Source organism: Coregonus clupeaformis, chromosome 10 (assembly GCF_020615455.1).
Source record: "Coregonus clupeaformis isolate EN_2021a chromosome 10, ASM2061545v1, whole genome shotgun sequence".
In the NCBI taxonomy this organism is placed as follows: Eukaryota; Metazoa; Chordata; class Actinopteri; order Salmoniformes; family Salmonidae; genus Coregonus; species Coregonus clupeaformis.
In genome coordinates, this window is record NC_059201.1 from 2,474,824 (window position 1) to 2,491,681 (window position 16,858).

Genomic DNA, 16,858 nt, shown 5'->3' on the forward strand with positions numbered 1-16,858 from the left:
TCTGTGTCTTTAGTTAGAGGTCTATAGTACTGGTCTGTGTCTTTAGTTAAAGGTCTATAGTACTGGTCTGTGTCTTTAGTTAGAGGTCTATAGTACTGGTCTGTGTCTTTAGTCACAGGTCTATAGTACTGGTCTGTGTCTTTAGTTACAGGTCTATAGTACTGGTCTGTGTCTTTAGTTAGAGGTCTATAGTACTGGTCTGTGTCTTTAGTTACAGGTCTATAGTACTGGTCTGTGTCTTTAATTACAGGTCCATGGTGCCTGTGTTTGGCTCTGAATGTCTGTAATCACAGGTCCATGGCGCTGGTCTGTGGCTGTGTCTGTAGTTGATTCACATGTCCAAAGAGGTCCAAAGAGCTGGTCTATGGCTCCATGGTTCTGTGTCTGTAGTTAAAGGTCCAAAGAGCTGGTCTATGGCACCATGGTTCTGTGTTTGTCCGTAGAGTCACAGACAGCTCCATGGTAAAGGTCTGTGGCTTGGTGTGTCTGTGCTGTCTGTCTGTAATCACAGGTCCATTGCTCGGGTGGTGGTGGTGGTATAGTGGTGGTGTTCCCTACTGTTGGACTGCAGCGCGGAGATGAGAAGTCCTTGGTCCTGGTCCAGAAAGTCCTGTTCATGGTGCTGTTGCTGGGCCAGAGGGTTCCTGCTGATCACCATCGTCAGCTTGTCCCCAGCCTCGGTGATCAGGGGCACAGCCAGGCAGCAGTCGAAGTCCCTGGTACGCACGTGGTTCACCTACAGCACCAGGGGAAAGAGAGACAGTAGAACGACATTCACTGGCTCTGTTTAAATACTGGGAAATACTGTACTCTGTACTGAACTAGAAATGAATAGCCTGTTTCCTTCTTTCCTTTACCAAGAAATGTAATTCAGCAGACACAAAGTGATTTACCGAACTGTCGACTTCGACAATGACAGATTCTACCAAGGGGAAGATGTGCAGATCCATTCACTGTTTGACAATGTGGGTGGAATTAGTCACTTTGGAGTTTGGACGGTATGGAATTAGTCATAATGTGGATGGCATTTTGACTTGAGATATGCATGTGCATCTCAGACTTTTGTGTAAATCATTAATTGATTTCAGTGGGAAGACTTATGTGAAAACTTGAGTTGCACGGAGTTAGCAGTTGTTCATGAATGTGTTATATAATCCTTACTACAACAAGGATACTAAGTGGAGGGTGTCAAATACAGTGCATTCGGAAAGTATTCAGACCCCTTCACTTTTTCCACATTTTGTTACGTTACAGCCTTATACTAAAATGGATTAAATAAAAAAAAATCCTCAGCAATCTACACACAATACCCCATAATGACAAAGAAAAAACAGGTTACGTTTTGTGTGTGAAAATGTATAAAAACCAAAAAACAGAATTACTTTATTTAAATAAGTATTCAGACCCTTTGCTATGAGACTCGAAATTGAACTCAGGTGCATCCTATTTCCATTGATCATCCTTGAGACGTTTCTACAACTTGATTGGAGTTCACCTGAGGTAAATTAAATTGATTGGGCATGATTTGAAAAGGCACACACCTGTATATATAAGGTCCCACAGTTGACAGTGCATGTCAGAGCAAAAACCAAGCCATGAGGTCGAAGGAATTGTCCGTAGAGCTCCGAGACAGGATTGGGGAAGGGTACCAAAACATTTCTGCAGCATTGAAGGTCCCCAAGAACACAGTGGCCTCCATCATTCTTAAATGGAAGAAGTTTGGAACCACCAAGATTCTTCCTAGAGCTGACTGCCCGGCCAAACTGAGCCTTGGTCAGGGAGGTGACCAAGAACCCGATGGTCACTGACAGAGCTTCAGAGTTCCTCTGTGGAGATGGAAGAAACGTCCAGAAGGACAACCATCTCTGCAGCACTCCACCAATCAGGCCTTTATGGTAGAGTGGCCAGACAGAAGCAACTCTTCAGTAAAAGGCACATGACAGCCCTCTTGGAGTTTGCCAAAAGTCACCTAAAGGACTCTCAGACCATGAGAAACAAGATTCTCTGGTCTAATGAAACCAAGATTGGACTCTTTAGCCTGAATGCCAAGCGTCACGTCTGGAGGGAACCAGGCACCGCTCATCACCTGGCCAATACCATCCCTACGGTGAAGCATAGTGGTGGCAGCATCATGCTGTGGGGATGTTTTTCAGCGGCAGGGACTGGTAGACTAGTAAGGATCGAGGGAAAGATGAACGTAGCAAAGTACAGAGAGATCCTTGATGAAAACCTGCTCCAGAGCGCTCAGGGCCTCAGACTGGTGTGAAGGTTCACCTTCCAACAGGACAATGACCCTAAGCACACAGCCAAGACAATGCAGGAGTGACTTCGGGACAAGTCTCTGAATGTCCTTGAGTGGCCCAGCCAGAGCCCGGACTTGCACCCGATCGAAGATCTCTGGAGAGACCTGAAAATAGCTGTGCAGCGACGCTCCCCATTTAACCTGACAGAGCTTGAGAGGATCTGCAGAGAAGAATGGGAGAAACTCCCCAAATACAGGTGTGCCAAGCTTGTAGTGTCATACCCAAGAAGACTCAAGGCTGTAATCGCTGCCAAAGGTGCTTCAACAAAGTACTGAGTAAAGGGTCTGAATACTTATGTAAATGTGATATTTTATACATTTCACAGAAAAATCGAAAAACCTGTTTTTGCTTTGTCATTATGGGGTATTGTGTGTAGATTGATGAGGGAAAAAATGAATGTAATACGTTTTAGAACAAGGCTGTAACGTAACAAAATGTGGAACAAGGGAAGGTGTCTGAATACTTTCCAAATGCACTGTAGACAACAAACGGCATCCATATTGGTAAGTTGACAAATTTCAGGCATCTGACGACTGTCCTAATATGGATGCCGTACACAAGTCTTCTATTACTGTACATTTGTCACAGACAGATTCTAGAACGCTGCAATCAAAGACTGGTGTATTCTAACTACTCTGTTGTTTCCACTCTAACCACATAAGTGTGCAGTATTGAGCCTGATTCCTATTATAGAGCCAAGCCAAGCCACGCCATGCTGTACTGGGCTGGCCTGGTTACACATCTACTGCACCATAGTTGCTGGAAAGACAATGTGAAAATAAAATATCAGAGCCAGTACAAGTACGTTTTAGGGTTGGCTGTAAAGTGTGGATCGTGCATTGCTTGACTTGGAAGACAGCTAGGGAACTGGGATCTAGAAGTGTGTGCATATAAAAAAAATTAAAAATAAAATGTATTGGCCGAGTCCGTACGTGTTTAATGTGAGTTTTTATAGTAAGTAGTTCTGGTTTCTTTATTTACCGTCTATAAGTGGACTTTATTCAACTGTGGTTTTGGCTTAATCAGAACCACAATTATTGTTCTATTTTTGTTGTTCTAAAAATGTCCTTCCTATTTTGTTGTTGTTTTGTTCTCATGGATATAAAGTATATTATAATACCTATAATACCTTATAATAACCTTATAACACTATATGAGAAGATATTCCCACCAGTGTGGTTGTTTATTGAACCTCATGCCACAACCCAACCTGCCCCACCATGTTTTCTCAGGCCATAGCACAATTGTTAATAGACTGATCATTTATTCACTTGACAGCGGTCTGTAATCAGAGCCAGATTTTGCACACCTTGCAGGGGAGAGAGAGGGGGGGGCCCTACTCGATAGACTAGTTACAGGAAATCCCAGTAAACTAAACACAGAGACATTATCATTAGATACTGACACCGCTGGTTCCATGCTGTGTTTGTGTGTGTGTGTGTGTGTGTGTGTGTGTGTGTGTGTATGTATGTGTGTGTATATGTTGGTTGTGTTTAATAATATAATATATGCCATTTAGCAGACGCTTTTATCCATTTTACGTACGGGTGGTCCCAGGAATCGACCCACTATCCTGGCGTTGCAAGTGCCATGCTCTCTACCAACTGAGTTACAGAAGTGTGTGTGTGTGTGTGTGTTGTTACCAAAATAAAACTTTGTACAACCTTGGCGCGATAAAAGGGCCTTTGTCTATGACTTCCTCTCCACCCCCTACCTACCTACCTACCTATCTATCTATATATCTATCTCACAGAGGTTTATCTTTAACCTGCTGGCTGTGTTGTCAGGCATGATCAAACACTACTTATATGAAACAGAGTAAACAGGCTTTTTCAACGTCATAGCTTTAGCCGGTGCCAACTTGTGGAATAGACAATGGCTGGAATGCGGTTTTAACCGATCAGCGTCCAGGATTAGACCCACCCCGTTGTATAAACATGATTATAAACTGGCAGTGGTGTAAAGTACTTAAGTAAAAAATTGTACTTTTACTTTTGATACTTAAGTATATTTTAAACCAAATACTTTTAGACTTTTACTCAAGTAGTATTTTACTGGGTGACTTTCACTTTTACTTGAGTAATTTTTTATTAAAGGTATCTTTAGTTTTACTCAAGTAGGACAATTGGGTACTTTTCCCACCACTGGGTGGTTCGAGCCCTGAATGCTGATTGGCTGACAGCCGTGGTATATCAGACCGTATACCACGGGTATGACAAAACATTAATTTTTACTGCTCTAATTACATTGGTAACCAGTTTATAATAGCAATAAGGCACCTGGGGGGTTTGTAATGTATGGCCAATATAACACGGCTAAGGGCATTGCGTCGTGCGTAAGAACAGCCCTTAGCCGTGGTATATTCGCCATATACCACACCTCCTCGGGCCTTACCTTATTGCTTAATCAAACACTACTTACATATACTGGCAGGGCTCTCTCTCTCTCTCTCTCTCTCTCTCTCTCTCTCTCTCTCTCTCTCTCTCTCTCTCTCTCTCTCTCTCTCTCTCTCTCTCTCTCTCTCTCTCTCGGCATACAGGTAGGCGTTCAGATACAAGCTGGGTGAGTAGGTACATGAAGAGTAAACACCTGTAGGATCCTGTCATATGGTTTCAGGCCTCCGCGGTCCGCCGGGCCCTCCGGACGGATCATGTTGACGTAAACACCTTTCTCCAGGAACCCGTCGGAGACGCTGAAGCCAAAGTCATCGCTCTCTGGATCCTTCATCACCGTCACCTGGGGAATTACAACCCGTTAGTGAATCTAACCTGTTAGTTTTGTGCTGCAAACACATAGCTTCAAGGCTACATACGTAGCTTCAAGACTGTTGTTAAGATTCAGCCCTTAGCAGTGGTATATTGGCCATATACCACAAACCCAAAGGTGCCTTATTGCTATTATTAACTGGTTACCAACATAAATAGAACAGTAAACAAGTAGTTTTGCGTCATACCTGTGGTATACTGTCTGATATACACCGCTGGAATGCTATTTTCAGCCATTCAGCATTCAGGACCCAAACTACCCGGTTTATAATTAAGCAATAAGGCCCGAGGGGGTGTGGTATATGGCCAATATACCACGGCTAAGGGCTGTTCTTATGCACGATGCAACGCGTTGTGCCTATGAACAGCCCTTAGCCGTGGTATATTGTCCATATACCACAAACCACCGAGGTGCCTTATTGCTATTATAAACTGGTTACCAACTTAATTAGAGCAGTAAAAATAAATGTTTTGTCATACCCGTGGTATACGGTCTGATATACCACGGCTGTCAGCCAATCAGCATTCAGGGCTCGAACCACCCAGTTTATAATATGGTTTAACCTTTGAGGGCAAAGAAGCCTTCATTTACATAGTTATTTAGCTGGCACACACTCTTAATGAAGCCTTCATTTACATAGTCATTTAGCAGACTCTATAGAGTGACTGACTTTTCGTACTGTACAATAAGTGGATTCAAGGTGCAGCAGCCACCCCCAGAAATAGCCGCCATGAGAAGACTAAGTACAGCAGGCAGGTTAGTCTGACAGGGGAGAGCAGGGTACACAAGCCGATCAATCAATAAGAGTGTTGTTGGTCAATAATGCATGTATTGATCTATTATTGATTACTGTGGTCTGTTACACTGTCTCGATCTCAACAGAACACAGTGGAGTAAAAGTCAAGTCAGTCAGGTTCCAGTGGTGCAGGGCTCTCTAACCCTGTTCCTGGAGAGCTACCCTCCTGTAGGTTTTCACTCCAACCCTGTTCCCCTCCTGTAGGGTTTCACTCCAACCCAGTTCCTGGAGAGCTCCCCTCCTGTAGGTTTCACTCCACTCTGTTCCTGGAGAGCTACCCTCCTGTAGGGTTTTCACTCCAACTCCTGTTCTACCCTCCTGGTTTTCACTCAACCCTGTTCCTGGAGAGCTACCCTCCCTGTAGGTTTTCCTCCAACCCCTGTTCCTGGAGAGCTCTTCTCCTGTAGGTTTCACTCCAACGCCTGTTCCTGGAGAGCTACCCTCCTGTAGGTTCACTCCAACTAACCTGAATCAGCTTCTCAACCAGCTCATTCTAAAAATCAGCTGCACTAAATTAGGGTTAGAGTGAAAACCTACAGGAGGGTAGCTCTCCAGGAACAGGGTTGGAGTGAAAACCTACAGGACGGTAGCTCTCCAGGAACAGGGTTGGAGTGAAAACCTACAGGAGGGTAGCTCTCCAGGAACAGGGTTGGAGTTAAAACCTACAGGACGGTAGCTCTCCAGGAACAGGGTTGGAGTGAAAACCTACAGGACGGTAGCTCTCCAGGAACAGGGTTGGAGTTAAAACCTACAGGACGGTAGCTCTCCAGGAACAGGGTTGGAGTTAAAACCTACAGGACGGTATCTCTCTAGGAACAGGGTTGGAGTTAAAACCTACAGGAGGGTAGCTCTCCAGGAACAGGGTTGTAGTGAAAACCTACAGGAGGGTAGCTCTCCAGGAACAGGGTTGGAGTGAAAACCTACAGGAGGGTAGCTCTCCAAGAACAGGGTTGGAGTGAAAACCTACAGGACATGATGGTAGCTCTCCAGGAACAGGGTTGGAGTGAAAACCTACAGGACAGGATGGTAGCTCTCCAGGAACAGGGTTGGAGTGAAAACCTACAGGACAGGAGGGTAGCTCTCCAAGAACAGGGTTGGAGTGAAAACCTACAGGACATGATGGTAGCTCTCCAGGAACAGGGTTGGAGTGAAAACCTACAGGACATGATGGTAGCTCTCACTGGTGGGTATGGCAGTCACCTTGTGTAGCTCCAGAGGTGTTGGGGAGAGGATCTCCTGCATCTCTTCCTTGATCCTGCGGGACTCCCAGGTCTTCTCAGACACCCGGAGTGTGTTCTTCTCCCTGGCCTCGTGATGCAGCTGGGTTCTGGCCTCGTGATGCAGGAGTTGGGCCTCCGGGTGCAGGTGGGCCCCCTGGTGGAGGTGGGCCTCCTGGTGCAGGTGGGTCTTGGTATCGTGGTGCAGGAGGGAGCTCCTCCGCAGAGGGCTGACGCGGGGCTGGCTGACGGAGTCCCTAGGGTGGGGGAGGGCATGGGACTTGTTACCATCCATCCCAATACTGATGGCACTGCCCGTCATGATGGATGCCTATAGAGAGAGTAGAGAAGAGTATAGAGTAGAGTACATTAAGATTAGAGTAGATTATACAACGGGTGGGTCTAATCCTGAATGCTGATAGGTTAAAAGTGCATTCCAGCCGGTGTCTATTCCACAAATTACCACCGGCTAAATCTATGACGTTAAAATGCCTATTTACTCTGTTCTATCTGACTGCGCAATCCACTGTCTCATCAGCCCAGCCAGGCAATTTATAAACTTGATCTCCACTATTAAAAGCATCTAGACATTATCTCACATTTCTTTTAGACTAACATTTAGTTTTCAACAGCGGAGATTTGTATAAACCTTGCTGTCTGTCTCTCCAACATTTGCAACATTGTTTCAATATTCAAACTCGATCTCCAGCTGTCCCATAGTAATGAACGTGTCGGGAGTCGGGATGAGACAGACAGGCAGGCAGCGTTTCTCAGACAGTCGAAATCATGAATCATCTGGCATCTTTTTTATGGATATATACAAAGAAATGTAAATTGAAAAAAGCTAAAACGAAACGAAGTGCAGCTAGTTTGCAGTCTTTCCAACTTCAATTTGAAGTCATTGTGTTAGCTGTGTTGTTGGCCAGCTCCTCTGAACAACAATGAGCACATTTTCTATGCCAGGCGAAATCACGCCTCATTAGCTCATTGTTATGGATGTATCCAAATAAATGTCACTAGAAAACAGCTTAAACAAATGCAAATGCTGTTACTTCTTTGCTGTTATTCTTTGCTGATATTCTGGCTGCACTTTTTGATGTGACTGTAAGTTAGCCGTAGTTGGCTAGCTAGCAAGCAAAGGATAACAATATTGCTACTCTAAAGAGTAGAGTAGGATAAAGAGTAGAGTAGAGTAAAGAGTATAGAGTAGAGTAAAGAATAGAGTAAAGAGTAGAGAGTAGAGTAAATAGTAAAGTAAAGAGTAAAGAATAGAGTGTAGAGTAGAGTAAAGAGTATAGTAGATTAAAGAGTAGAGTATAGAGTAGAGTAAAGAGTAAAGTAAAGAGTAGAGTAGATTAAAGAATAGAGTAATGAGTTAAGAGTATAGTAAAGAGAAGAGTAAAAAGTAGAATAAAGAGTAGAGTAATGAGTAGAATGTAAAGAAGAGTAAAGAGTGGAGTAGAGTAAAGAGTAGAGTAGAGTAAAGGGTAGAGTAAAGAGTAGAGTAAAGGGTAGAGTAAAGAGTAGAGTAAAGGGTAGAGTAAAGGGTAGAGTAAAGAGTAGAGTAAAGAGTAGAGTAAAGAGTAGAGTAAAGGGTAGAGTAAAGGGTAGAGTAAAGAGTAGAGTAAAGGGTAGAGTAAAGAGTAGAGTAAAGAGTAGAGTAAAGGGTAGAATAAAGAGTAGAGTAGAGTAAAGAGTAGAGTAAAGAGTAAAGTAAAGGGTAGAGTAAAGAGTAGATTAAAGAGTATAGTAAAGAGTAGAGTAAAGGGTAAAGAGTAGAGTAAAGGGTAGAGTAAAGAGTAGGGTAAAGAGAAGAGTAAAGGGTAGAGAAAAGAGTAGAGTAAATGGTAGAGTAAAGAGTAGAGTAAAGAGTAGAGTAAAGGGTAGAGTAAAGGGTAAAGAGTAGAGTAAAGAGTAGAGAAAAGAGTAGAGTAAATGGTAGAGTAAAGAGTAGATTAGAGTAAAGGGTAGAGTAAAGAGTAGAATGTATAGTAGAGTAGGGTAAAGAAGAGTAAAGAGTGGAGTAGAGTAAAGAGTAGAGTAAAGGGTAGAGTAAAGGGTAGAGTAAAGAGTAGAGTAAATAGTAGAGTAAAGGGTAGAGTAAAGAGTAGAGTAAAGAGTAGAGTAAAGAGTAGAGTAAATGGTAGAGTAAAGAGTAGAGTAAAGAGTAGAGTAGAGTAAAGAGTAGAGTAAAGAGTGGAGTAGAGTAAAGAGTAGAGTAAAGGGTAGAGTAAAGGGTAGAGTAAAGAGTAGAGTAAAGGGTAGAGTAAAGAGTAGAGTAAAGAGTAGAGTAAATGGTAGAGTAAAGGGTAGAGTAAAGAGTAGAGTAAAGAGTAGAGTAAAGGGTAAAGAGTAGAGTAAATGGTAGAGTAAAGAGTAGAGTAAAGAGTAGAGTAAAGGGTAAAGAGTAGAGTAAAGGGTAGAGTAAAGAGTAGAGTAAAGAGTAGAGTAAAGAGTAGAGTAAAGGGTAGAGTAAAGGGTCGAGTAAAGGGTAAAGACTAGAGTAAAGAGTAGAGTAAAGAGTAGAGTAAAGAGTAGAGTAAAGAGTAGAGTAAAGGGTAGAGTAAAGAGTAGAGTAAATAGTAGAGTAAAGGGTAGAGTAAAGAGTAGAGTAAAGAGTAGAGTAAAGAGTAGAGTAAATGGTAGAGAAGAGTAGAGTAAAGAGTAGAGTAGAGTAAAGAGTAGAGTAAAGAGTAGAGTAAAGGGTAGAGTAAAGGGTAGAGTAAAGAGTAGAGTAAAGAGTAGAGTAAAGAGTAGAGTAAAGAGTAGAGTAAAGAGTAGAGTAAAGGGTAAAGAGTAGAGTAAAGAGTAGAGTAAAGAGTAGATTAAATAGTAGAGTAAAGGGTAGAGTAAAGAGTAGAGTAAAGAGTAGAGTAAAGAGTAGAGTAAATAGTAGAGTAAAGAGTAGAATGTATAGTAGAGTAGGGTAAAGAAGAGTAAAGAGTGGAGTAGAGTAAAGAGTAGAGTAAAGGGTAGAGTAAAGGGTAGAGTAAAGAGTAGAGTAAATAGTAGAGTAAAGGGTAGAGTAAAGAGTAGAGTAAAGAGTAGAGTAAAGAGTAGAGTAAATGGTAGAGTAAAGAGTAGAGTAAAGAGTAAAAGTAGAGTAAAGAGTAGAGTAAAGGGTAGAGTAAAGGGTAGAGTAAAGAGTAGAGTAAAGAGTAGAGTAAAGAGTAGAGTAAAGGGTAGAGTAAAGAGTAGAGTAAAGAGTAGAGTAAAGGGTAAAGAGTAGAGTAAAGAGTAGAGTAAAGAGTAGAGTAAAGAGTAGAGTAAAGGGTAGAGTAAAGAGTAGGGTAAAGAGTAGAGTAAAGGGTAGAGAAAAGAGTAGAGTAAATGGTAGAGTAAAGAGTAGAGTAAAGGGTAGAGTAAAGGGTAGAGTAAAGGGTAAAGAGTAGAGTAAAGAGTAGAGAAAAGAGTAGAGTAAATGGTAGAGTAAAGAGTAGATTAGAGTAAAGAGTAGAGTAAATAGTAGAGTAAAGAGTAGAGTAAAGGGTAAAGAGTAGAGTAAAGAGTAGAGAAAATAGTAGAGTAAAGGGTAGAGTAAAGGGTAAAGAGTAGAGTAAAGAGTAGAGAAAAGAGTAGAGTAAATGGTAGAGTAAAGAGTAGATTAGAGTAAAGAGTAGAGTAAAGAGTAGAGTAAAGAGTAGAGTAAAGGGTAGAGTAAAGGGTAAAGAGTAGAGTAAAGAGTAGAGTAAAGAGTAGAGTAAAGGGTAGAGTAAAGGGTAAAGAGTAGAGTAAAGAGTAGAGAAAAGAGTAGAGTAAATGGTAGAGTAAAGAGTAGATTAGAGTAAAGAGTAGAGTAAAGAGTAGAGTAAAGGGTAGAGTAAAGAGTAGAATGTATAGTAGAGTAGGGTAAAGAAGAGTAAATAGTGGAGTAGAGTAAAGAGTAGAGTAAAGGGTAGAGTAAAGGGTAGAGTAAAGAGTAGAGTAAATAGTAGAGTAAATAGTAGAGTAAAGGTAGAGTAAAGAGTAGAGTAAGTAGAGTAAAGGGTAGAGTAAAGAGTAGAGTAAAGAGTAGAGTAAAGGGTAAAGAGTAGAGTAAATGGTAGAGTAAATAGTAGAGTAAAGAGTAGAGTAAAGGGTAAAGAGTAGAGTAAAGGGTAGAGTAAAGAGTAGAGTAAAGGGTAGAGTAAAGAGTAGAATGTATAGTAGAGTAGGGTAAAGAAGAGTAAAGAGTGGAGTAGAGTAAAGAGTAGAGTAAAGGGTAGAGTAAAGGGTAGAGTAAAGAGTAGAGTAAATAGTAGAGTAAAGGGTAGAGTAAAGGGTAGAGTAAAGAGTAGAGTAAAGGGTAGAGTAAAGAGTAGAGTAAAGAGTAGAGCAAAGGGTAGAGTAAAGAATAAAGAGTAGAGTAAAGGGTAGAGTAAAGAGTAGAGTAAATAGTAGATTAGCGTAAAGAGTAGAGTAAAGAGTAGACAGTAGAGTAAAGAGTAGAGTAAAGAGTAGATTAGAGTAAAGAGTAGAGTAGAGTAAAGAGTAGAGTAAAGAGTAGAGTAAAGGGTAGAGTAAAGAGTAGAGTAAAGAGTAGATTAGAGTAAAGAGTAAAGAGTAGATTAGAGTAAAGAGTGGAGTAAAGAGTAGAGAGTAAAGAGTAGAGTAAATGGTAGAGTAAAGGTTAGAGTAAAGAGTAGAGTAAAGAGTAGAGTAAAGGGTAAAGAGTAGAGTAAATGGTAGAGTAAAGAGTAGAGTAAAGAGTAGAGTAAAGGGTAAAGAGTAGAGTAAAGGGTAGAGTAAAGAGTAGAGTAAAGGGTAGAGTAAAGGGTAGAGTAAAGAGTAGAGTAAATAGTAGAGTAAAGGGTAGAGTAAAGAGTAGAGTAAAGAGTAGAGTAAAGAGTAGAGTAAATGGTAGAGTAAAGAGTAGAGTAAAGAGTAGAGTAGAGTAAATAGTAGAGTAAAGAGTAGAGTAAAAGGTAGAGTAAAGGGTAGAGTAAAGAGTAGAGTAAAGGGGTAGAGTAAAGAGTAGAGTAAAAGGTAGAGTAAAGGGTAGAGTAAAGAGTAGAGTAAAGAGTAGAGTAAAAGAGTAGAGTAAAGGGTAGAGTAAAGGGTAGAGTAAAGAGTAGAGAAAGGTAGAGTAAAGAGTAGAGTAAAAAGAGTAGAGTAAAGGGTAGAATAAAGAGTAGAGAGTAGAGTAAAGAGTAGAGTAAAGAGTAAAGTAAAGGGTAGAGTAAAGAGTAGATTAAAGAGTATAGTAAAGAGTAGAGTAAAGGGTAAAGAGTAGAGTAAATGGTAGAGTAAAGAGTAGAGTAAAGAGTAGAGTAAAGGGTAGAGTAAAGGGTAAAGAGTAGAGTAAAGAGTAGAGAAAAGAGTAGAGTAAATGGTAGAGTAAAGAGTAGATTAGAGTAAAGGGTAGAGTAAAGAGTAGAATGTATAGTAGAGTAGGGTAAAGAAGAGTAAAGAGTGGAGTAGAGTAAAGATAGAGTAAAGGGTAGAGTAAAGGGTAGAGTAAAGAGTAGAGTAAATAGTAGAGTAAAGGGTAGAGTAAAAGAGTAGAGTAAAGAGTAGAGTAAATGGTAGAGTAAAGAGTAGAGTAAAGAGTAGAGTAGAGTAAAGAGTAGAGTAAAGAGTGGAGTAGAGTAAAGAGTAGAGTAAAGGGTAGAGTAAAGGGTAGAGTAAAGAGTAGAGTAAAGGGTAGAGTAAAGAGTAGAGTAAAGAGTAGAGTAAAAGGTAGAGTAAAGGGTAGAGTAAAGAGTAGAGTAAAGAGTAGAGTAAAGGGTAAAGAGTAGAGTAAGGTAGAGTAAAGAGTAGAGTAAAGAGTAGAGTAAAGGGTAAAGAGTAGAGTAAAGGGTAGAGTAAAGAGTAGAGTAAAGAGTAGAGTAAAGAGTAGAGTAAAGGGTAGAGTAAAGGGTCGAGTAAAGGGTAAAGACTAGAGTAAAAGAGTAGAGTAAAAGAGTAGAGTAAAGAGTAGAGTAAAGAGTAGAGTAAAGGGTAGAGTAAAGAGTAGAGTAAATAGTAGAGTAAAGGGTAGAGTAAAGAGTAGAGTGAAGAGTAGAGTAAAGAGTAGAGTAAATGGTAGAGTAAAGAGTAGAGTAGAGTAGAGTAGAGTAAAGAGTAGAGTAAAGGGTAGAGTAAAGGGTAGAGTAAAGAGTAGAGTAAAGAGTAGAGTAAAGAGTAGAGTAAAGGGTAGAGTAAAGAGTAGAGTAAAGAGTAGAGTAAAGGGTAAAGAGTAGAGTAAAGAGTAGAGTAAAGAGTAGATTAAATAGTAGAGTAAAGGGTAGAGTAAAGAGTAGAGTAAAGAGTAGAGTAAAGAGTAGAGTAAATAGTAGAGTAAAGAGAATGTATAGTAGAGTAGGGTAAAGAAGAGTAAAGAGTGGATAGAGTAAAGAGTAGAGTAAAGGGTAGAGTAAAGGGTAGAGTAAAGAGTAGAGTAAATAGTAGAGTAAAGGGTAGAGTAAAGAGTAGAGTAAAGAGTAGAGTAAAGAGTAGAGTAAATGGTAGAGTAAAGAGTAGAGTAAAGAGTAGAGTAGAGTAAAGAGTAGAGTAAAGGGTAGAGTAAAGGGTAGAGTAAAGAGTAGAGTAAAGAGTAGAGTAAAGAGTAGAGTAAAGGGTAGAGTAAAGAGTAGAGTAAAGAGTAGAGTAAAGGGTAAAGAGTAGAGTAAAGAGTAGAGTAAAGAGTAGAGTAAAGAGTAGAGTAAAGAGTAGAGTAAAGGGTAGAGTAAAGAGTAGGGTAAAGAGTAGAGTAAAGGGTTGAGAAAAGAGTAGAGTAAATGGTAGAGTAAAGAGTAGAGTAAAGGGTAGAGTAAAGGGTAGAGTAAAGGGTAAAGAGTAGAGTAAAGAGTAGAGAAAAGAGTAGAGTAAATGGTAGAGTAAAGAGTAGAGTAAAGAGTAGAGTAAATAGTAGAGTAAAGAGTAGAGTAAAGGGTAAAGAGTAGAGTAAAGAGTAGAGAAAATAGTAGAGTAAAGGGTAGAGTAAAGGGTAAAGAGTAGAGTAAAGAGTAGAGAAAAGAGTAGAGTAAATGGTAGAGTAAAGAGTAGATTAGAGTAAAGAGTAGAGTAAAGAGTAGAGTAAAGAGGAGTAAAGAGTAGAGTAAAGGGTAGAGTAAAGAGTAGAGTAAATAGTAGAGTAAAGGGTAGAGTAAAGAGTAGAGTAAGAGTAGAGTAAAGAGTAGAGTAAATGGTAGAGTAAAGAGTAGAGTAAAGAGTAGAGTAGAGTAAAGAGTAGAGTAAAGGGTAGAGTAAAGGGTAGAGTAAAGAGAGAGTAAAGAGTAGAGTAAAGAGTAGAGTAAAGGGTAGAGTAAAGAGTAGAGTAAAGAGTAGAGTAAAGGGTAAAAGAGAGAGTAAAGAGTAGAGTGAGTAGAGTAGATTAAATAGTAGAGTAAAGGGTAGAGTAAAGAGTAGAGTAAAGAGTAGAGTAAAGAGTAGAGTAAATAGTAGAGTAAAGTAGAAGAGTATAGTAGAGTAGGGTAAAGAAGAGTAAAGAGTGGAGTAGAGTAAAGAGTAGAGTAAGAGGTAAGAGTAAAGGGAGAGTAGAGTAAAGAGTAGAGTAAATAGTAGAGTAAAAGGGTAGAGTAAAGAGTAGAGTAAAGAGTAGAGTAAAGAGTAGAGTAAATGGTAGAGTAAAGAGTAGAGAGTAGAGTGAGTAAAGGGTAGAGTAAAGAGTAGAGTAAAGAGTAGAGTAAAGAGTAGAGTAAAGAGTAGAGTAAAGGGTAGAGTAAAGAGTAGAGTAAAGGGTAGAGTAAAGAGTAGAGTAAAGAGTAGAGTAAAGGGTAAGAGTAGAGTAAAGAGTAGAGTAAAGGAAGTAGAGTAAAGAGTAGAGTAAAGAGTAGAGTAAAGGGTAGAGTAAAGAGTAGGGGGTAAAGAGTAGAGTAAAGGGTAGAGAAAAGAGTAGAGTAAAAGGTAGAGTAAAGGGTAAAGAGTAGAGTAAAGAGTAGAGAAAAGAGTAGAGTAAAAAGTGGTAGAGTAAAAGAGTAGATTAGAGTAAAGAGTAGAGTAAATAGTAGAGTAAAGAGTAGAGTAAAGAGGTAAAGTAGTAGAGTAAAGAGTAGAGAAAATAGTAGAGTAAAGGGTAGAGTAAAGGGTAAAGAGTAGAGTAAAAGAGTAGAGAAAAGTAGAGTAAATGGTAGAGTAAAGAGTAGATTAGAGTAAAGAGTAGAGTAAAGTAGAGTGAGAGTAAAGGGTAGAGAAAGGGTAAAGAGTAGAGTAAGAGTAGAGTAAAAGAGTAGAGTAAAGGTAGAGTAAAGGGTAAGAGTAGAGTGAAGAGTAGAGAAAGAGTAGAGTAAATGGTAGAGTAAAGAGTAGATTAGGTAAAGAGTAGAGTAAAGAGTAGAGTAAAGGGTAGAGTAAAGAGTAGAATGTATAGTAGAGTAGGTAAAAAGAGTAAATAGTGGAGTAGAGAAAGAGTAGAGTAAAGGGTAGAGTAAAGGTAGAGTAAAGAGTAGAGTAAATAGTAGAGTAAATAGTAGAGTAAAGGGTAGAGTAAAGAGTAGGTAGAGTAAAGGGTAGAGTAAAGAGTAGAGTAAAGAGTAGAGTAAAGGGTAAGAGTAGAGTAAATGGTAGAGTAAAAGTAGTGAGTAAAGTAGAGTAAAGGGTAAAGAGTAGAGTAGAGTAAAGAGTAGAGTAAAGGGTAGAGTAAAGAGAATGTATAGTAGAGTAGGGAAGAAGAGTAAAGAGGAGTAGAGTAAAGAGTAGAGTAAAGGGTAGAGAAAGTAATAGGTAGAGTAAAAGAGTAGAGTAAATAGTAGAGTAAAGGGTAGAGTAAAGGGTATGAGTAAAGAGTAGAGGTAAAGAGTAGAGTAAAAGGTAGAGTAAAGAGTGAGGAGTAAAGAGTAGATTAGAGTAAAGAGTAAAGAGTAGATAGTAAAGAGTAAATGTAGAGTAGAGTAAAGAGTAGATTAGAGTAAAGAGTAGAGTAGAGTAAGAGTAGAGTAGGAGAAAAGTAGTAGAGTAAAGAGTAGAGTAAAGAGTAGATTAGAGTAAAGTAGATAAGTAGATTAAAGTAAGTAGAGTAAAGTAGAAGGTAAGAGTAAGAGAAAGAGTGAAGAGTAAGTAAAGTAGATATAAGAAGTAGATAGAGTAAAGGAGTAGGAGTAAAGAGAGTAGAATGTAGAGTAAGAAATGTAGAGTAAAGTAGGAGTAAATAGTAGAGATAATAGAGTAAAGAGTATATAAATAGTAGAGTAAGAGTATAAATTGGTGAGTAAAGAAGTAGAGTAAAGAGTAGAGAGTAAAGAGATAGAGTAGGTAGGGTAGAGTAAGGGGAGTAAGAGTGGGTAGAAAAGAAGAGTAAAGAGTAGATAGTAAAAGAGTAGAGTAAGTAGAGGTAAGGTTAGAGTAAAGAAGAGTAAAGAGGAGTAGAGGTGGTAAAGAGTAAAGTAGAGGTAAGAGTAGAAGTAAGAGTAGGAGTAGGGAGAGTAGAAGAGTGAGTAAAGAGAGCAGTAAGAGTAAGGTAGAGTAAGAGAGTAGGCAGAGTAGTGGAAGTAGAGTAAAGGAGTAGAGTAGGAGTGGAAAAGTAGAGAGAGTAAGTAGAGGTAGAGGTAAAGAGTAGAGGTAAAGATAGAGTAAAAGTAGAGTAAGAGGATTGATAAAGAGTAGAGGTAGAGTAAAGTGGAGTAAGGTAGATAGAAGGTAGGTAAAGAGTAGAGTAAAGGGTAGGAGTAAAGTGAGTAGAGGTAAAGAGTGATGATAGAGTAAGTAGAGTAGAGAGAGTAAAGAGTAGAGTAGAAGTGAAGAGTAGAGTAAAGGGAGTAGAATAAAGAGTAGAGAAAAGTAGAGGAAGGTAGATAAAGTAGAGTAAGAAAGAGTAGGAGTGAAGAGTGAGTAGAGGGAGAGTAAAAGTAGAGTAGGAT

The 16,858-nt window shown here is 39.8% G+C and overlaps 1 protein-coding gene across 1 annotated transcript in view; it reads right to left on the bottom strand.

Annotated features, from left to right (window-relative positions):
- The window catches only part of LOC121575741 (glutamate receptor-interacting protein 2), a 157,719-nt gene that overhangs the window by 131 nt on the left and 140,730 nt on the right, over nucleotides 1-16,858 (bottom strand). Inside the window, exons 23-25 of the mRNA XM_045223211.1 lie at nucleotides 7,066-7,413; nucleotides 4,893-5,039; nucleotides 1-736 (exon numbers count right to left, since the gene is read on the bottom strand). The exon at nucleotides 1-736 is cut by the window's left edge and continues 131 nt beyond it. Coding sequence (XP_045079146.1) covers nucleotides 506-736; nucleotides 4,893-5,039; nucleotides 7,066-7,413 — 726 coding nt within the window. The 3' untranslated portion in view covers nucleotides 1-505. The remainder of the gene's footprint in view (nucleotides 737-4,892; nucleotides 5,040-7,065; nucleotides 7,414-16,858) is intronic.